The 21,626-nt window shown below is 46.1% G+C and overlaps 1 protein-coding gene across 1 annotated transcript in view; it reads left to right on the top strand.

The window, feature by feature from the left end:
* Positions 1–131: 131 nt before the first annotated feature.
* LOC121557170 (teneurin-2-like) overlaps positions 132–21,626 on the top strand; it is a 156,632-nt gene continuing 135,137 nt past the window's right edge. The window contains exon 1 of the mRNA XM_045212572.1: positions 132–704. Within this exon, the coding sequence (XP_045068507.1) occupies positions 644–704 (61 nt within the window). The 5' untranslated portion in view covers positions 132–643. The remainder of the gene's footprint in view (positions 705–21,626) is intronic.

Below are 21,626 nucleotides of genomic sequence, written 5' to 3'. Positions count from 1 at the left end.
TCTCTCTCTCTCATATGTACTTGCTCGCTTGTCCCCCCCCAGTTCTCTCTCCCTCTCTCTCTCTCTCTCTCTCTCTCTCTCTCTTCCTCTCTCCGCGGCGCTAGCGGAGTCTGCTACCAGTCTCAGCCATGTGCACACAGAGGATGAAGCTCTCTCTCTCAATCTCTTCTCCTAGAAGAGGCTGAAAGGCGCTCTTTCTTTGCCTCAGCATCCATCCATCTCTCCATCCGTCTCTTTCCGCTCAGAGAAGGACTGAGAAAAGGAGGGAGCGAGGTAAAAGAGGGAATAGAGGAAGACTAAAGGAGTGGAGGAGCGGAGGAGTGTATCTTTCCCCCTGATCTCAGGGCTGGCAGGCAGCGGAGGGCTGTCTAGCCCAGGCTGCGTGTGTGTGAGAGCAGGGGTGTGTGTGTTTTGGCTTACTCCGCTGTGTATGAGTGTGTGTCGGCTCTCTGCTCTCGCGCTCCGCTGGTGGATTGTGTTTAACGGACCTAACTGGACAGAGAGGGGAGAAAAAGGAGGGAGAGGAAAAGAGGAGTGAAGAGGAAAGAGGATACTATAAAAGGACTGGTGAGAACTAAATAGAAGAGAGTAGTGTGGAGGAGAGGAGGATTGAAGGATAAAGGATAGACAGATCTGCGGAGGAATGATGCATCACTCAGGCAACATCGGGAGGTCGAAGACCCTCTCTCATGCTCATGAGACAGGTAAGATCCATGCTTCACTCCCTTGCCACTACCGTACTGTAGCGAGGCACGGACCTCTTAGCTGAGCCGGCCGGAGCGAATCCCTGGTCTCCCAGTACCGCTCTGCTCTCGCTCTCTCACACACGCATGCACACTCACACACACACACACACACACACACAGCCTAGGGGTTTAAAACAGCTACATTTAGCACAGTGCTCTCTTTTCCCTGATACTCTGTTTGAAGGACAGACTCCAGAGATGATCCCAGAGATTGGAGATGAGATGTGCAGTAGTGTGTAGGGGGATGTCTCTATGATGTGTGTGTGTGTGTGTGTGTGTGTGTGCGTGTGTGTGTATGTCTGGTTAAAGGCCCACTCGATGTGTTATATATATCTTTCCACACTGAGGTTGGAATAATACTGTGAAATTGTGTAAATGATGATAATGCCTTTTTAGTGTAAGAACTGTTTGAAAAGAAAACCTGAAATGTCATCCTGTTTTGGTGGGATGGAGCTTTGGCCTGCCTGGTGACTTCACCAACAGCTAAATTAGTTAGAAAGAGAGTTTTCTGTTTTCCCCTCCCCACTCAGACCACTCCCAGACCATCCTAGCAAAATCTTGCTTGAGAAATTGCTCTTAGCTAAGAAGCCATAAAAAATAAAAAAAATCTTTCTTCCCATTTAATTAAAAATAATCACAGTAAGGTACTTAATTGTTACCCAGAAATGATTTGATATTGAGATAAAAACATCTGCATTGGACCTTTAACATTCAGGTCATGTATGTTTCATGCAATGTGTGGGATGAGTCTGTGTGTGTGTGTGTTTCGAGGGATAATGCATGTGTGTGTGTGTGTGTGCATGTCTAGATACGTGTGTGTATGCATCTGTGTGTGTGTGTGTGCACCCATGCGTGTTGGCCCCTGCCTTCCAGTGAGCGTTGAGATTGACAGTAATTCCATTGATTGACAGCTAGCTGACAGCGGGTAGCTGACGTTCTCCAGCTTGCAGCCGTTCACACCAAAAGTTATTAATGTGTGTGTTTTCAATATTTACAAGGTTTCCCGTGCTTCTGTCCTTCTCTAATTCACTGGCCTCGCTGTAATTGATTGAAGCGGCTGGCATGTTTAGCTGTGATTTGCATGTGATTAGAAAAGCTAATTGGCAATTTAGTGTGTGTTCATTGCGTCATTCATTTGTGTATGGTGTGTGTGCGTGTGCTTGTGCGTGCGTGTTGTGAAGGAGATTAAATTAGATTTGACCCTGAAGGAAAGGACACACACACACATCAGCCCAGTCTCTACATTGAGGATGAAAATATTGGTAGTCTGATGGCTCTACAGACATAACTTGATGAAAGACATCATAGGCCAGAGAATTATAACAGGTTACCATGGTGACTAATTACCAGCTAAAACTTCTGACCATACCATTCTTTCTTTCTTTCTTTCTTTCTTTCTTTCTTTCTTTCTTTCTTTCTTTCTTTCTTTCTTTCTTTCTTTCTTTCTTTCTTTCTTTCTTTCTTTCTTTCTTTCTTTCTTTCTTTCTTTGTCTGTCTCTCTGTGTAAAGCTAAGCTGGATCTACTATTTTTACTACTAAAATGAATGCTACCAACAATATTATTATCTCTCTCTCTCTCTCTCTCTCTCTCTCTCTCTCTCTCTCTCTCTCTCTCTCTCTCTCTCTCTCTCTCCCTCCCTCTCTCTCTCTCTCTCTCTCTCTCTCTCATAATATCACTGGATGGTCCACGTGAGATATGTCATGCTGTGAGGACCCCCTCCTGTGATTGACAAGTGTGTTCAATAGTTGATAAGTAGATACAGAAACAACACATACAAATGAGTCAACAGTACTCCCTCTGTGAAAGAAAGAGAGAGAGAGAGATAGGAGGGAGATAGAGAGAGAGAAAGGGAGAGAGAGAGAGAGAGAGAGAGAGAGAGAGAGAGAGAGAGAGAGAGAGAGAGAGAGAGAGAGAGAGAGAGAGAGAGAGAGAGAGAGAGAGTGATAGGAGGGAGAGAGAGAGAGAGAGAGAGAGAGAGAGAGAGAGAGAGAGAGAGTGATGAGAGAGAGAGAGTGAGAGAGAGAGAGAGAGAGTGATAGGAGGGAGAGAGAGACAGAGAGAGAGAGAGAGAGAGAGAGAGAGAGAGAGAGATGAGAGAGAGAGAGAGAGAGAGAGAGAGAGAGAGAGAGAGAGAGAGAGAGAGAGAGAGAGAGAGAGAGAGAGAGAGAGAGGTGTTAATTGAAAAGATGGATGACATTAACCCAGCAGCCCAGGGCTCCTCATCAGTCTATCATTAGAGGAGAATAGAGAGAGGGAGAGAAAAGGAGGAGAGTAGACATGATTAATATTCCATTATTGTTTGTAATAGCAGATGATTTATCATATATCATTCATAAATCATTTAGCAGGCGGAGAGTGGAAATGCTATTCACTTCTCTCTCTCTACTGTCTTCCTGCCATGGTCTTAGCTCAGACATAGCAAAGGTAGGGAGAGTGACTGAAGAGAAACATTTTGTGAATAGATAAACACTCTTTTACATGCACACACATACATATACACGCACACTCTTTCTCCATTCCAAGAGTAACTTCCATCATCTCTCTCCCTCTGCTCCTCCATTAAATATCTCTCTCTCACTCTCTCTCTCATTAATTCTCTCTCCTCTTTCTCTTCTCTCTCTCGCTGTGTCAGACACTAGTTCCCCCTACTGGTGTTCAGAGGTACTGCTGTTACCCAGCAACACACACACACAATTTTGACATATGAATTCATACTGTATTTTCCTCTTAAACCCAATGGTAGAGGGACACACCGCCAGTCAGATCCCTACTGTATATTCAGCCAGGTCACCCGTGATACAAGTCAGCATTGGACGTCCATCCATGTCTGAGGACGTCGGGAGATGATGTGGAAACTGGCCACTAGGGGCAACAGTGAGCGCTGTTACCTTCAAGTAGGTTTTGGTTTTGCTAGGATTTGCCTCTGATTCCAAAGGTTTGAATCCAGTGATAGATTATTATTGTTGTTTTTTTGCCTATCCCAAACCTTAACCATTCAGAGTTGTTTCCTAAACTTAAGATTTCAGAGTTAATGCCTAAACTTAACCCTAACCTTAAATATGTGGAGTTAATGCCTAAACTTAAATTTGACGTTTGCAACAACTTTGAAATTTGACGTTTGAGAAACATGGATGAACGTCTAATTCTGACGTGAGACTGTGAGAGCTAGTTGGTATATTCCCTTTAAAACCAAGGTAAGGTTGAGAGACACAGCACCAGTCAGAGAGTCAATGGCAACATGTTTTCATCCAGGGCATTTATGCTAAAAAGACAGAAAGAGGAGAAGACAGGAAATATGAAAAGAGAAGAGGAGCGATTGAAGAAGACACGTGTTGGGGCTAAGCAAATATACATGTATGGGAACAGATGGTTTGAAAGTTATGAGTCTGTGATGAATAGAGTGGCTAATTCACACACACACTTGACTCTGCATATGGAGCTGTGAGTCATTCAGTAGTACTGGTACTCTAGTCAGTAAATGGACAGTCACAGTTATGTCACAGGGTCTGTTAAGAGGACATTGTCATCAACCATCTATCTATCTATCTATCTATCTATCTATCTATCTATCTATCTATCTATCTATCTATCTATCTATCTATCTATCTATCTATCTATCTATCTATCTATCTATCCCTCTGCCTTGTTCCTCTGTCCCTTTTTGTCTCCCTCTCTCTCTCTTTCAATGTGTTTCCCTCTCTATCTCTCCCTTTCTCTCTCTCTCTATTCCTCTCTATCTCTCTATCGCTCTCTCTCTCTCTCTCTCTCTCTCTCTCTCTCTCTCTCTCTCTCTCTCTCTCTCTCTCTCTCTTTCTCTCTCTTTTTTTCTCTCTCTCTCTCTCTGTCTCTCTCTGTCTGTCTCTCTCTCTCTCTGCCTCTCTCTGTCTGTCTCTCTCTCTCTCTCTATCTCTTTCTATCTCTCTGTCTCTTTCTGTCTCTCTCTCTCTCTCTGCCTCTCTCTGTCTGTCTCTCTCTATCTCTCTGTCTCTTTCTCTCTCTCTGTCTCTTTCTGTCTCTTTCTGTCTCTGTCTCTCTCTCTCTTTCTCTCTCTCTATCTCTCTCAATGTGTCTCTCTCTCTTTGCCGTTATCACTCTCCATCTCTTTCCATCTTCATTTATTACTCTCTTTCTTCAGGAAATAAAATGATTATCTCAATCCTCTGCTCTCTTAGCTAAATGTGTGTGTGGGTAATGGTGAGGTGTGTGATGGTGAGAAGTATTTGTGTGTATGTGTGTGAGGTTGATGGTGAGAAGTGTGTGTGTGTGTGTGCGTGTGTGCGTGTGTGAGGTTGATGGTGAGACGTGGTTGTATGAGGGTGAGGTATACTGTATTTGTGTGGTTGAGTTCGTGTCATGATGTCGTTGTCCTCAATCACTGTGAAAGCATCACTTCTCCGCCAGAGGATTACGTCACTCCCTTTCCTCTCCATCTTTTGTCCTTCCTACTCAAGGTCAGATAGAGATTGCTTTCAGCCCCCTGCGTCCCGAACGGGACGTGTGTGTGTGTGTGTGTCTGTGTGTGTGTCGGGATTGAGGGGCGTCCATGCTTTAAATCTTTCAATCCATCACATCACCCGTCACAGGGAAAAAATGTTGGGGTGTGTGTGTGGAGAGGGGATATGTGTGTGTGAAAGCAATTAAGCATATGTTAATGGAATGGAATGTCTTCTGGAGGCCTGCATGCTGTAGCTTAGTTGTTTGTTTTAACTTTACCTTAATGTACAGTGCTATGAAAAAGTATTTGCGAGATGGACGAGATGGGTTCCATTATGCCTGGCGACCCCAAACCATCACACCACCACCACCATGCTTGACCTTTGGTATAATGTTCTTACTGTGGAATGCAGAGTTTGGTTTTCGCCAGGCATTACTGGAACCATGTCGTCCAATAAGTTATACTTTTAAATCATCTGTCCATAGAACGTTCTTCCAAGAGTCTTGATGATCATCCAGGTGCTTTTTGGCAAACATGAGTCAACTTTTTGGACGAGATGGGTCCCATTATGCCTGGTGAAAACCAAACACTGCATTCCACAGTAAGAACATCATACCAAAGGTCAAGCATGGTGGTGGTGGTGTGATGGTTTGGGGATGCTTTGCTGCCTCAGGACGTGGACGACTTGCCTTAATAGAAGGAACCATGAATTCTGCTCTGTATCAGAGAATTCTACAAGAGAATGTCAGACCATCCGTTTGTGAGCTGAAGCTGAAGCGCAGCTGGGTCATGCAGCAAGACAATGATCCAAAACACACAATCAAGTCTACATGAAAATTGCTAAAAAGCAACACATTTGACATTTTGGAATGGCCTAGTCAAAGTCCAGACCTAATCCCAATTGAGATGTTGTAGCAGGACTTGAAACGAGCAGTTCATGCTTGAAAACCCACACGTCACTGAGTTAAAGCAGTTCTGCATGGAAGAGTGGGCCAAAATTCCTCCACAGCGACGTGAGAGACTGATCAACAGGGCGGCAGGTAGCTTAGTGGTTAAGAGCATAGTGCCAGTAACCGAAAGGTCGCTGGTTCTAATCCCCGAGCCGACTAGGTGAAAGATCTGTCGATGTGCCCTTGAGCAAGGCACTTAACCCTAATTGCTCCTGTAAGTCGCTCTGGATAAGAGCGTCTGCTAAATGACAAAAAAAAATTAAAAACAAAAAAAACTACAGGAAGCATTTGGTTGGAGTCATTGCAGCTAAAGGTGGCACAACCAGTTATTGAGCGTAAGGGGGCAGTTACTTTTTCACACAGGGGAATTGGGTGTTGCATAACTTTGTTTATTAAATCAGTGAAATAAATATGTAATTGTTGTGTTATTTGTTCACTTATGTTCCCTTTATCTAATATTAGGTTTGCTTGAAGATCTGATAACATTCAGTATCACAAATATGCAAAAGTAGAGAAAATTAGAAAGGGGGCAAATACTTTTAATAGCACTGTACACTATATATACAAACGTCGGTGGACACCCCTTCAAATGAGTGGATTCGGCTATTTCAGCCACACCCGTTGCTGACAGGTGTATAAAATTGAGCACACAGCCATGCAATCTCCATTGACAAACATTGGCAGTAGAATGGCCTTACTGAAGAGGTCGGTGACTTTCAACTGGGTACCATCAAAGGATGCCACCTTTCCAACAAGTCAGTTCATCAAATGTATGCCCTGCAAGAGCTGCCCCGGTCAACTATATGTACTGTTATTGTGAAGTGGAAACGTCTAGGATCAACAACGGCTCAGCCGCGAAGTGGTAGGCCACACAAGCTCACAGAACGGGACCGGCGAGTGCTGAAGCACGTATGCGCGTAAAAATCATCTGTCCTTGGTTGCAACGCTCACTACCGAGTTCCAAAATGCCTCTGGAAGCAGCGTCAGCACAATAACTGTTAGTCAGGAGCTTCATGAAATGGGTTTCCATGGCCGAGCAGCCGCACACAAGCCTAGGATCACCATGTGCAATGCGAAGCATCGGCTGGAGTGGTATAAAGCTCGCTGCCATTGGACTCTGGAGCAGTGGAAACCCGTTCTCTGGAGTGATGAATCACGCTTCACCATCTGGTAGTCCGACGGACTAATCTGGGTTTGGCGGATGCCAGGAGAACCCTACCTGCCCAGATGCAAAGTGCCAACTGTAAAGTTTGGTGGAGGAGGAATAATGGTCTGGGGCTGTTTTTCATGGACTCAACCCCATCGAACACCTTTGGGATGAATTGGGTTGCCGACTGCAAGCCAGGCCTAATCGCCCAACATCAGTGCCCAACCTCACTAATGCTCTTGTGGTTCAATGGAAGCAAGTCTCTGCAGCAATGTTCCAACATCTAGTGGAAAGCCTTCCCAGAAGAGTGGAGGCTGTTATAGCAGCAAAGGGGGGGACAAACTCCATATTAATGCCCATGATTTTGGAATGAGATGTTCGACGAGCAGGTGTCCACATACTTTTGGTCATGTAGTGTATCTTCGGCTAACTCACATTGGCTGGGAGGTACACACACACACACACACACACACATACACACTATCAAAACCGATCACCCACATGGCAGACTCTTACAAGGTTAAACACCCACCGTCAGCATGTGTGTGTGTCATTTAGTGTGTGTTAACATTTGAGAGTGTGCGTTTGTGTGGATGGATGGATGGAGGTATTAATTTTCTCAGTGGTAATTTGGGTGGGCACAGGCTGGCATTCTAACTGGCTTCCTCAGTGTGTGCCTGTGTGTGAGTGTGTGTGTGTCCCTGGCATATCATCTGCATGTGGAGTTACCATGTGTCCCACCTATTTCCCTCTCTTCCCTCCCTCTAGCAGTCTATCCATCCATCCCTCCATCCCCACCTTTATCTCTCCATCTCTCCCTCCATAATTATCTCCATTCTTCCATCAATCTCTCATCTCTCCATCACTATCTCCCTCCTTTCCTCCTTTCTTCCTTCATTCCCCGATTTATCTTTCTCCTTCACTCCTTTTTTATTTTCATCATATCATAATCTTTCCTCTTTTCTCTCTTTCTTTTTCAACCCTCCTTTTCCTCTATCTCTTCTTCATTCTCTCCATCATTCTTTTCTCTCTTCCTTGTTCTCTCTCTAGAACATTACATATAAAATGCGTCCATTCACCGCGTACTCCGAGTCACTTATAACCTTCAGTTATAGAACAAGCTACACAGAGACACAGACATACACACACACCATGTTTCAAGATTGTTTTGATCATGCGGACTGGGATATGTTCCGGGTAGCCTCTGAGAATAATATCGATGAATACACAGATACGGTGACTGAGTTTATCAGGAAGGGTATAGGTGATGTTGTACCCACTGTGACTATTAAAACCTACCCAAACCAGATAGCTGATGTCCTGAAAGAGCTGCTAAATCTGGACCCCTACACATCAGCTGGGCTAGACAATCTGGACCCTTTCTTTCTAAAATTAGCAGCCGAAATTGTCGCAACCCCTATTACTAGCCTGTTCACCCTCTCTTTCACTTTTATTATTTCACTTATAATTCACTGTATCACAATTCCAGTGGGTCAGAAGTTTACATACACTAAGTTGACTGTGCCTTTAAACAGCTTGGAAAATTCCAGAAAATGATGTCATGGCTTTAGAAGCTTCTGATAGGCTAATTGATATCATTTGAGTAAATTGGAGGTGTACCTGTGGATGTATTTCAAGGCCTACCTTCAAACTCAGTGCCTCTTTGCTTGACATCATGGGAAAATCAAAAGAAATCAGCCAAGACCTCAGAAGAAAAAAAATGGTAGACCTCCACAAGTCTGGTTCATCCTTGGGAGCAATTTCCAAACGCCTGAAGGTACCACGTTCATCTGTACAAACAATAGTACGCAAGTATAAACACCATGGGACCACGCAGCCGTCATACCACTCAGGAAGGAGACACGTTGTGTCTCCTAGAGATGAACGTACTTTGGTGCGAAAAGTGCAAATCAATCCCAGAACAACAGCAAAGGACCTTGTGAAGATGCTGGAGGAAACAGGTACAAAATTATCTATATCCACAGTAAAACGAGTCCTATATCGACATAACCTGAAAGGCTGCTCAGCAAGGAAGAAGCCACTGCTCCAAAACCGCCATAAAAAAGCCAGACTACGGTTTGCAACTGCACATGGGGACAAAGATCGTACTTTTTGGAGAAATGTCCTCTGGTCTGATGAAACAAAAATAGAACTGTTTGGCCATAATGACCATCGTTATGTTTGGAGGAAAAAGGGGGGACCTTGCAAGCCGAAGAACACCATCCCAACCGTGAAGCACGGGGTTGGCAGCATCATGCTGTGGGGGTGCTTTGCTGCAGGAGGGACTGGTGCACTTCATAAAATAGATGGCATCATGAGGAAGGAAAATGATGTGGACATATTGAAGCAACATCTGAAGACATCAGTCAGGAAGTTAAAGTTTGGTCGCAAATGGGTCTTCCAAATGGACAATGACCCCAAGCATACTTCCAAAGTTGTGGCAAAATGGCTTAAGGACAACAAAGTCAAGGTATTGGAGTGGCCATCACAAAGCCCTGACCTCAATCCTATAGAAAATATGTGGGCGGAACTCAAAAAGCGTGTGCGAGCAAGGAGGCCTATAAACCTGACTCAGTTACACCAGCTCTGTCAGGAGGAATGGGCAAAAATTCCCCCAACTTATTGTGGGAAGCTTGTTTAAGGCTACCCGAAACGTTTGACCCAAGTGAAACAATTTAAAGGCAATGCTACCAAATACTAATTGAGTGTATGTAAACGTCTGACCCACTGGGAATATGATGAAAGAAATAAAAGCTGAAATAAATCATTCTCTCTACTATTATTCTGACATTTCACATTCTTAAAATAAAGAGGCGATCCTAACTGACCTAAGACAGGGAATTCTTACTAGGGTTAAATGTCAGGAATTGTGAAAAACTGAGTTTAAATGTATTTGGCTAAGGTGTATGTAAACTTCCGACTTCAACTGTACATATACACACATACATATACATATACACATATATACATATAAATACATATACATGTATACATATCCTTAAAAAATATATATATATTTCCCTTTATTACTTTCCAACCCTACCACCCCTTCCCTAATTGGAGTAAACTAGTGAACAACAATGCTTAGGCCTCTACTTCCAGCTTATACATACTATATATATTTTATGGACACTGTCAATTTTACAATAATTCTAATTCTATTTCTCTATCTCTCTGCATTTTTTTACTGTGTGATGCATGTGCATATCTGTGTGTGTGTGTGTGTGTTAGCCAGATGCTGCTGTGTTGGCCTCTTGCCAGCTGCAGCTCAGTTCCATTAGCATAACTAGAGCTGGCTGCAGATTGCCATTGATTAGCTATGGAGTCTGTTCATAAGCCTTTCACCCTGCACACACACACACACACACAAACACACACACACACACACACACACACACAGACACACACACACATACACGGTCTGAGGTCTGAGATTTGACAGCATTACAGTTTACAGCATCTTTCTGTTTCATTGGGGTGGGGGTTGTAGCTTAAAACCTGGGGGGTGTGTGTCTGTGTGTGTCTGTGTGTGTATGTGTGTGTGTCTGTGTGTGTGTGTGTGTGTGTCTGTGTGTGTCTGTGTGTCTGTGTGTGTCTGTGTGTGTCTGTGTGTGTATGTGTGTGTCTGTGTGTGTGTGGGCTGTGTGTTTGTGTCTGTGTGTGTCTGTGTGTGTCTGTGTGTGTCTGTGTGTGTCTGTGTGTGTATGTGTGTGTCTGTGTGTGTCTGTGTGTGTCTGTGTGTGTGTGGGCTGTGTGTGGGCTGTGTGTGTGTGTCTGTGTGTGTCTGTGTGTGTGTGGGCTGTGTGTGGGTTGTGTGTGTGTGTGTCTGTGTGTGTCTGTGTGTGTCTGTGTGTGTCTGTGTGTGTGGGTTGTGTAGGTGGGCTGTGTGTGGGCTGTGTGTGTATGTCTGTGTGTGTATGTGTGTGTCTGTGTGTGTCTGTGTGTGTGTGTCTGTGTGTGTCTGTGTGTGTCTGTGTGTGTCTGTGTGTGTGTCTGTGTGTGTGGGTTGTGTGTGTGGGTTGTGTGTGTGGGCTGTGTGTGGGTGTCTGTGTGTGTCTGTCTGTGTGTGTCTGTCTGTGTGTGTCTGTCTGTGTGTGGGCTGTGTGTGGGCTGTGTGTGTGTGTCTGTGTGTGTCTGTGTGTGTCTGTGTGTGTCTGTGTGTGTTTGTGTGTGTGAGGGTTGTGTGTGTGGGCTGTGTGTGGGCTGTGTGTGTGTGTCTGTGTGTGTCTGTGTGTGTCTGTGTGTGTCTGTGTGTGGGCTGTGTGTGGGCTGTGTGTATGTGTCTGTGTGTGTCTGTGTGTGTCTGTATGTGTCTGTGTGTGTCTGTGTGTGTCTGTGTGTTTATGTGTGTGTGTCTGTGTGTGTCTGTGTGTGTCTGTGTGTGTCTGTGTGTGTCTGTGTGTGTCTGTGTGTGTGGGTTGTGTGTGTGGGCTGTGTGTGGGCTGTGTGTGTGTGTGTCTGTGTGTGTCTGTGTGTGTCTGTGTGTGTCTGTGTGTGTCTGTGTGTGTGGGTTGTGTGTGTGGGCTGTGTGTGGGCTGTGTGTGTGGGTTGTGTGTGTGGGCTGTGTGTGGGTTGTGTGTGTGGGCTGTGTGTGTGGGCTGTGTGTGGGCTGTGTATGTAGGCTGTGTGTGTGGGCTGTGTGTGGGCTGTGTGTGTGGTTGTGTGTGTGGGCTGTGTGTGGGCTGTGTGTGTGGGCTGTGTGTGTGGGTTGTGTGTGTGGGTTGTGTATGTGTGTGGGCTGTAAGAGGGCTTTAGGCTGTGTCTGCACCACTTACTCACACTAATTGTGGCCCCCAGGGCTCGGTTCGAGGCCCTCTCCTCTTCTGTCTACACACCAAGTCACTTGGCTCCATCATATCCTCACAGGGTCTCTCCTAACTATCCTATGCGGATGACACTCAACTACTTTCCCCCCATCTGACACCCAGGTGGTGACACGCATCTCTGCATGCCTGGCAGATATCTCAGCTTGGATGTTGGCCCACCACCTCAATCTCAACCTCGATAAGACGGAGCTCCTGTTCCTCCCGGAGAAGGCCTGCCCGCTCCAAGACCTCTCCATTACGGTTGACAACTCCACAGTGTCCCCCTCCCAGAGTGCAAAGAACCTTGGAGTGACCCTGGACAACACCCTGTCGTTCTCTGCAAACATCAAAGCAGTGACTCGATCCAGCAGGTTCATGCTCTAAAATATCCGTAGAGTACGACCCTACCCCACACAGGAAGCGGCGCAGGTCCTAATCCAGGCACTTGTCATCCCGTCTGGACTACTGCAACTCGCTGTTGTCTGGGTTCCCCGCTTGTGCCATCAAACCCCTGCAACTTATCCAGAATGCCGCAGCCCGCCTGGTGTTTAACCTTCCTATGCTCTCCCATGTCACCCCGCCCCTCTGCACACTCTACTGGCTTCCTGTCGAAGCTCGCATCATCTTCAAGACCATGGTGCTTACCTACGGAGCAGCAAGGGTAGCTGCTCCTACCTACCTTCAGGCTCTGCTCAAACCCTACATCCCAGCCCGAACACTCTTGGTCCTCCCACCCCTACAGGAGGGCAGCTCCCGCTCAGCCCAGTCCAAGCTCTTCTCTGTCCTGGCACCCCAATGGTGGAACCAGCTTCCCCCTGGAGCTAGAACAGCAGAGTACCTGCCCATCTTCCGAAAACATCTGAAAACCTATATCTTCAAAGAGTATTTTATATAATCCTCCTCGCAGCCCTCCTCACCTCGACCCCCCCAAATCAATTAATGCACTAACACTCACTTTTGACTTTTTTCCTGACCTTGCTGATAGCTACTTTATTGAGGAAAAATGTACTTACTATGACTGTGATTTGTGGTTGTGCCACCTAGCTATCTTAAGATAAACTGATCAATGAAGAGAGACACTATTGATATTCTCTCTCTCTCCTCTCTCTCTCTCTCTCTCTCTCTCTCTCTCTCTCTCTCTCTCTCTCTCTCTCTCTCTCTCTCTCTCTCTCTCTCTCTCTCTCTCTCTCTCTCTCTCTCCCTCCTCCTCTCTGTGCAGGTGATATTATGATATTCCCTTCACTAACACAAGATGAATAAGACTACTCCATCTAACTACAATTGTATTATTATTATTATTATTATTATTATTATTATTATTATTATTATTATATTATTATATTATTATTATTATATTATACAATCTCATATTGCAGATGTGTGTTCTTGTCCATCAGCACTCTCTCCAGCACTCGGTTATCTATTTAAATATTCCCATTGTGTGAGTGTGTATGTGTGTGTGTGTGTGTGTGTGTGTGTGTGGACACAGACAGGGGGATTAAGAGTGTAATGCGGGATTATCCAGCAGGTAGACTTCCCAAATCACCACTCCTACCGAGAGAGACGGAGAGATGGAGCGAGGGAGGGAAAGAGAGAGGGAAAGGAGGAGGGAGATGAAGAGAGTATATTTAGCTAGAGTTGCTGTAAAGGAATCAACCCAGACTAGCTTCAGGTCTCCCATCCACGGATCAATCCAGCCTAGCTTCAGGTGTCGCATCCAGGGATCAATCCAGCCTAGCTTCAGGTCTCCAATCCAGGGATCAACCCAGCCTAGTTTCAGATCTCCCATCCAGGGATCAATCCAGCCTAGCTGCAGGTCTCGCATCCAGGGATCAATCCAGCCTAGCTTCAGGTCTCCCATCCAGGGATCAACCCAGCCTAGCTTCAGGTCTCCCATCCAGGGAACAATCCAGCCTAGCTTCAGGTCTCCCATCCAGGAATCAACCCAGCCTAGCTTCAGGTCTCGCATCCAGGGATCAATCCAGCCTAGCTTCAGGTCTCCAATCCAGGGATCAACCCAGCCTAGCTTCAGGTCTCCCATCCAGGGATCAACCCAGCCTAGCTTCAGGTCTCCCATCCAGGGATCAACCCAGCCTAGCTTCAGGTCTCCCATCCAGGGATCAACCCAGCCTAGCTTCAGGTCTCCAATCCAGGGATCAATCCAGCCTAGCTTCAGGTCTCCCATCCAGGGATCAATCCAGCCTAGCTTCAGGTCTCCCATCCAGGGATCAATCCAGCCTAGCTTCAGGTCTCGTGGGAGGCTGGGACTGGATGGCTCTCACCCAACTAACCACACACACACACACACACACACACACACACACACACACACACACACAGATACACACGCACATACACACATACAAGCACACACATACAGGTACATACACACATATATACACAGACATACATACACACACACACACACACACAAACACACATACACACACATACACAAACACACACACACATCAAATCAAATGAAATTGTATTTGTCACATGCGCCGGGTAGCCATTTGATTAGCTGTTCAGGATTCTTATGGCTTGGGGGTAGAACCTATTAAGAAGCCTTTTGGACCTAGACTTGGTGCTCCAGTATCACTTGCTGTGCGGTAGCAGAGAGAACAGTCTATGATTAGGATGGCTGGAGTCTTTGACCATTTTTAGGACCTTCCTCTGACTCCGCCTGGTATAGAGGTCCTGGATGGCAGGAAGCTTGGCCCCAGTGATGTACTGAGCCGTACGCACTACCCTCTGTAGTGCCTTGCTGTCGGAGGCCGAGCAGTTGCCATACCAGGTGGTGATGCAACCAATCAGGATGCTCTCGATGGTGCAGCTGTATAACCTTTTGAGGATCTGAGGACCCATGCCAAATCTTTTCAGTCTCCTGAGGGGGAATAGGCTTTGACGTGCCCTCTTCACGACTGTCTTGGTGTGTTTGGACCATGATAGTTCGTTGGTGATGTGGACACCAAGGAACTTGAAGCTCTCAACCTGTTCCACTACAGCCCCGTCGATGAGAATGGGGGCGTGCTCAGTCCTCTTTTTTTTCCTGTAGTCCACAATCATCTCCTTTGTCTTGGTCACGTTGAGGGAGAGGTTGTTGTCCTGGCACCACACGGCCAGGTCTCTGACCTCCTCCCTATAGGCTGTCTCGTCATTGTCGGTGATCAGGCCTACCACTGTTGTGTCGTCGGCAAACTTAATGATGGTGTTGGAGTCGTGCCTGGCCATGCAGTCATGGGTGAACAGGGAGTACAGGAGGGGACTGAGCATGCCCCCCTGAGGGGCCCCCGTGCTGAGGATCAGCGTGGCAGATGTTTAGTTACCTACCCTTACCACTTGGGGGCGGCCCGTCAGGACGTCCAGGATCCAGTTGCAGAGGGAATTGTTTAGTCGCAGGGTCCTTAGCTTAGTGATGAGCTTTGAGGGCACTATGGTGTTGAACGCTGAGCTGTAGTCAATGAATAGCATTCTCATGTAGGTGTTCCTTTTGTCCAGGTGGGAAAGGGCAGTGTAGAGTGCAATAGAGATTGCATCATCTGTGGATCTGTTGGGGCGGTATGCAAATTGGAGTGGGTCTAGGGTTTCTGGGATAATGGTGTGGATGTGAGCCATGACCAGCCTTTCAAAGCACTTCATGGCTACAGACGTGAGTGCTACGAGTTGATAGTCATTTAGGCAGGTTACGTTAGTGTTCTTGGGCACAGGGACTATGGTGGTCTGCTTGAAACTTGGTGATATTACAGACTCAGTCAGGGACAGGTTGAAAATGTCAGTGAAGACACTTGCCAGTTGGTCAGCGCATGCTCGGAGTACACGTCCTGGTAATCCGTCTGATTATGTTGACCTGTTTAAAGGTCTTGCTCACATCGGCTACGGAGAGCGTGATCACACAGTCGTCTGGAACAGCTGATGCTCTCATGCATGCTTCAGTGTTGCTTGCCTCGAAGCAAGCGTAGAAGTATTTTAGCACGTCTGGTATGCTCGTGTCACTGGGCAGCTCGCAGCTGTGCTTCCCTTTGTAGTCTGTAATAGTTTGCAAGCCCTGCCACATCCGACGAGCGTCGGAGCCGGTGTAGTACGATTCAATCTTAGTCCTGTATTGACGCTTTGCCTGTTTGATGGTTCGTCGGAGGGTATAGCGGGATTTCTTATAAGCGTCCAGGTTAGAGTCCAGCTCCTTGAAAGCGGCAGCTCTACCCTTTAGCTCAGTGCGGATCTTGCCTGTAATCCATGGCTTCTGGTTGGGGTATGTGTCTACAGTCACTGTGGGGACGACGTCATCGATGCACTTATTGATGAAGCCAGTGACTGATGTGATGTACTCCTCAATGCCATCGGAACATATTCCAGTCTGTGCTAGCAAAACAGTCCTGTAGCTTAGCATCTGCGTCATCTGACAACTTCTTTATTGACCGAGTCACTGGTGCTTCCAACTTTAGTTTTTGCTTGTAAGCATGAATCAGGAGGATAGAGTTATGGTCAGATTTGCCAAATGGAGGGCGAGGGAGAGCTTTGTATGCGTCTCTGTGTGTGGAGTAAAGGTGGTCTAGAGTTTTTTTTTCCTCTGGTTGCACATTTAACATGCTGGTAGAAATTAGGTAGAACGGATTTAAGTTCCCCTGCATTAAAGTCCCCGGCCACTAGGAGCGCTGCCTCTGGATGAACGTTTTCCTTTTGGCTTATGGCCTCATACAGCTCATTGAGTGCAATCTTAGTGCCAGCATCGGTTTGTGGCGGTAAATAGACAGCTATGAAAAATATAGATGAAAACTCTCTTGGGAAACAGTGTGGTCTACAGCTTATCATGAGATACTCTACCTCAGGCAAGCAAAACCTTGAGACTTCCTTAATACTAGATTTCGTGCACCAGCTGTTGTTTACAAATATACACAGACCGCCACCCCTTGTCTTACCAGAGGCAGCTGTTCTATCTTGCCGATGCAGCGTATATCCCGCCAGCTGTATGTTATCCATGTCGTCGTTCAGCCACGACTCGGTGAAACATAAGATATGACCGTTTTTAATGTCCCGTTGGTAGGATATCCGGGATCATAGTTAGTCTATTTTGTTATCCAATGATTGTACGTTGGTTAATAGGACTGATGGTAGAGGCAGATTACCCACTCGCCGTCGGATCCTTACAAGGCACCTCGACCTACGTCCCCGATATCTCTGTCTCTTTCTCATGCGAATGACGGGGATTTGGGCCTTGTCGGGTGTCCTTCGCGTCCGATTCGTTAAATAAAAAATCTTTGTCCAGTACGATGTGAGTAATCGCTGTCCTGATATCCAGAAGCTATTTTCGGTCATAAGAGACAGTGGCAGAAACATTATGTACAAAATAACTTACAAATAACGTGAAAAAACACACATAACAGCACAATTGGTTAGGAGCCCATAAAACGGCAGCCATCTACTCCGGCGCTATTCACATTCACACAGATACACACACACACACACACACATACACGCACACACACACACACATACACACACATAAACACACATACACACATACATACACACACAGATACACATACACACACACACACATACACATACACACACACACAGAAGGAGAGAGAAAAGAGAGAGAGTTCTAGAAGGAGAGAGAAGTTTAGTAGAAGGGATGGCTATATCAGGAGAGGGAGGTGTGTGGACGTCAACAATCTAAACTCTTACTGTTCTCCAAACACCTTATATCTCACTGCATCTCTGTCTCTCTGTCAATCAACCCACTCTGAATCCAACAGTTCTGTTAGAATAAATCATTCTGTGTTATAAGGCCCAATTCAATCGGTTAAAAAGTCTTAGTTACTGTGAATGTTTTAAACTTGAATTCTACTTCTTCCTCTTACTCTCTCCTGTTAGCTTCTTGAAAAGATCACGGTTGTGTTAATTTAAAAAACAACAACTGCCAATTCCAAGGTTCCCTTAACTCATGTCAAAGAACAAACAGATATAATCAAATAAGTAGATAAATAAATAATGTATTCAATAAGTAATGTTGGAATGAAATGTATTAAAGTGCGTGTTTGTCTCAGAGACATGAAAGTGCCTTGTTTCAAAGTGTTTCATTTCTAGTGTTTTTCAGGGTTCAGAAACAAGACCAATACGGTATTGCTTGATAAGTAGGCACTCACACATACACACACACACACACACACACACACACACAAACACACTGTAAGACACAGTCTAACACCTTGATCCCGTGGCTGAGACTACAATAAATGTCTTAATGGAGAATACATGAACTGACTCTCACTGAACAGAAGAGAGGGAGGAGAGAGAGAAAGAGAGAGAGAGAGAGAGAGAGAGAGAGAGAGAGAGAGACAGACACAGAGAGAGAGAGACAGAGAGAGAGCGAGAGAGAGAGAGAGAGAGAGAGAGAGAGAGAGAGAGAGAGAGAGAGAGAGGGGGGATGTAGAAAACACCTACCCTCTTACTTCAGATAGCAAAACACAAACATTTTACACTCTCCATCCCTACATCTCTAGGAAATGTTTGACTAAAAGGAGTTGAGGAACAGCCTGACTGTGTTGGTCAAAGAGCATCATCATGAAACATTGATACGGTTTAGAGGTTCACAGGCCAGATGTTGTATTGAAACATTCCTGGTGTTGCAGCTCTAGTGTTGTAGTGTTGTTGTTGTGGGCCTCTGTTTGGGTGTCAGAGTAAAACTCTCAGCTTTCTATATTCTAGTTTCCTCGTCTTACCTTTAAAAACCAAGATCCTCTAGAACCTTAGAGAAGCTTTATGTTTCTGTTAAATCACCAGAGAATATTAGAGTATTAATATACAGACTTCACACACTCTCACGTCAACATACACACACACACACACACACACACACACACGACATGCTCACAGAAAACTCCTCTCATCTCATCTTCTTCTCTCCCTCCCTCCTCCCACCATCACCCCTCCTACTCCTAGAGGTTTGCTGAAAGTCCACTTAGCTTTTAGTGCTCTCTACCTCTCTCGTATCCTCCTCTCCTCTCCAGGGGAATCCATCTCTTTCCAGAGACGGTCTTATTTTAGCAACACAAGCTGTTCCTCAGAGAGCAATGTCCGACCACACACACACACTCAGTCTCCCTGTATTTGTGCGTATGTGTGAAGTATCTGTTTGTGCTGCGTCTCTGTGAAGTTCCAGCACAGTCAGATACATCTTTGTGTGTGGACGTGTCTCTCTCCATCACCTCTCCCGCTCACCACCTCCTTTTCTCTTCTTCCTCCATCTCCTCTCCACCTCTTTCTCTAGGCCAGCAGTTAGCATTCTGCCAGCCAATCAGGTGAAGAGAAAGAGAAAGAGAAAAGGAGCGACTACTTTAGTATCGTCACCACAGGCCAAATACCTTGTTATACCACATTTTCAAATCTCTCTCTCTCTCTCTCTCTCTCTCTCTCTCTCTCTCTCTCTCTTTCTCTTTCTCTTTCTCTTTCTCTTTCTCTTTCTCTCTCTCTCTCTCACAATGTCGCCCTCTCTCTCTGCCCTTCTTCTCCCTCTATCTTTCTCTCTCTCCAATCCCTCTCTCTCTCTCTGGAGATAAAAACCCTAACCTTCTCCGTAGAGAGAGAACAGTGACCTATATAACTACAGACCATTAAAAACCCCAGTGGCCCAATTCTCTCTCTCTCTCTCTCTCTCTCTCTCTCTCTCTCTCTCTCTCTCTCTCTCTCTCTCTCTCTCTCTCTCTCTCTCGCTCTCTCTCTCTCTCGCTCTCTCTCTCTCTTTCTCTCTCACTCTCTCTCTCTCTCAATTCAATTCAAAGGGCTTTATTGGTATGGGAAACATTTATTCTTTTCTCATTTATCTCTCCTTTCCCGAGCGACAGGCTGGTGAGTTATCACCTTCTCTGAATGTGTGTGTGTGTGTATGTGTGTGTGACTGCCTTTGCATCACCTTCTTCTTTCTGAACATGGTACACTATATACAAAAGTATGTGGACACCCCTTCAAATTAGTGGATTCATCTATTTCAGCCACACCCGTTGCTGACAGGTGTATAATATTGAGCAATCTCCATAGTCAAACATTGGCAGTAGAATGGCCTTACTGAAGAGCTCAGTGACTTTCAACGTGGCACCGTCATAGGATGCCACCTTTCCAACAAGTCAGTTCGTCAAATTTCTGCCCTGCTAGAGCTGCCCCGGTCAACTATAAGTGCTATTATTGTGAAGTGGAAATGTCTAGGAGCAACAACGGCTCAGTCACACAAGCTCATAGAACGGGACCGCCGAGTGCTGAAGCGCGGTTGGAGTGGTGTAAAGCTCACCGCCATTGGACTCTGGAGCAGTGGAAACGCGTTCTCTGGAGTGATGAATCATGCTTCACCATCTGGCAATCCGACGGACGAATCTGCGTTTGGCGGATGCCAGGAGAACGCTACATGCCTCAATGCATAGTGCCAACTGTAAAGTTCGGTGTACGATAAATCATTGTCTGGGCTGTTTTTCATGGTTCGGGCTAGGCCTCTTAGTCCCAGTGAAGGGAAATCGTAATGCTACAGCATACAATGACATTCTAGATGATTCTGTGCTTCCAACTTTGTGGCAACATTTTGGGGAAGGCCCTTCCTGTTTCAGTATGACAGTGCCCCTGTGCACAAAGCGAGGCCCATATAGAAATGGTTTTTCGTGATCGGTGTGGAAGAACTTGGCTGGCCTGCACAGAGCCCTGACCTCAACCCCATCGAACAGCTTTGGGATTAATTGGAAAGCCGACTGCGAGCCAGGCCTAATCGCCCAACATCAGTGCCCGACCTTGCTAATGCTCTTTGGCTGAATGGAAGCAAGTCTCCGCAGCAATGTTCCAACATCTAGTGGAAAGCCTTCCCAGAGGAGTGGAGGCTGTTATAGCAGCAAAGGGAGGACCAACTCCATATTAATGCCCATGATTTTGAAAGGAGATGTTGACATACCTTTGGTCATGTAGTGTATGCCTAGTGTGATGTCACGAGAGGCTGTGTCCTGGAGGGACGTTACATCCCCCTGAGGTGGCTGCAAACCCAGACAGCTATGGCTCCATCTGCTGGTATGGTCGGGAACTCCAACCCTCTGTGGCCAATCTTCCCACGCAGCTGAAACCAATCAGGGGCTGATAGGCTGGAGTTGTTTTGGAAGGGAAGAGACACGGGCTGGATGGTGGGCTCGGGGAAGAAGAGAATTGTGTTATAATTTCGTTAGTTGCCGAAGACCTTTAATAAAAATCCTTGTTTTGGTTGAACCTGGACTCCTTGCACTACTTGGGCAACCCCGCTGGAAGCGGTAGCCTCTCGTGGCATCACAGATGGTGGAGAATACGGGCACGCTCAAGCGTTAATAGTGCATGTCAGAGGAGGATACCGAAGGTTTGATCACCCAGTTTTCCAAGTTGGCCGTAGGCTCCCCGCCGACTGAAATGGAGGACATATTGAAAGCCCTTGTTGCTGGCCAGCAAGCCCAGATGCAAGCAAACGTGGCTCTCTTGGAGGAGCAAAAGAAAGCCAACCTTCTGAAGGCAGAGGAATTGCAGTTGCAGAGACAGAGGGT

Source organism: Coregonus clupeaformis, unplaced genomic scaffold, assembly GCF_020615455.1.
Source record: "Coregonus clupeaformis isolate EN_2021a unplaced genomic scaffold, ASM2061545v1 scaf0026, whole genome shotgun sequence".
NCBI classification, from domain to species: Eukaryota; Metazoa; Chordata; class Actinopteri; order Salmoniformes; family Salmonidae; genus Coregonus; species Coregonus clupeaformis.
The sequence above is the reverse complement of the archived record's forward strand: the minus strand, read 5'-3'. Positions and strand labels throughout refer to the sequence as shown.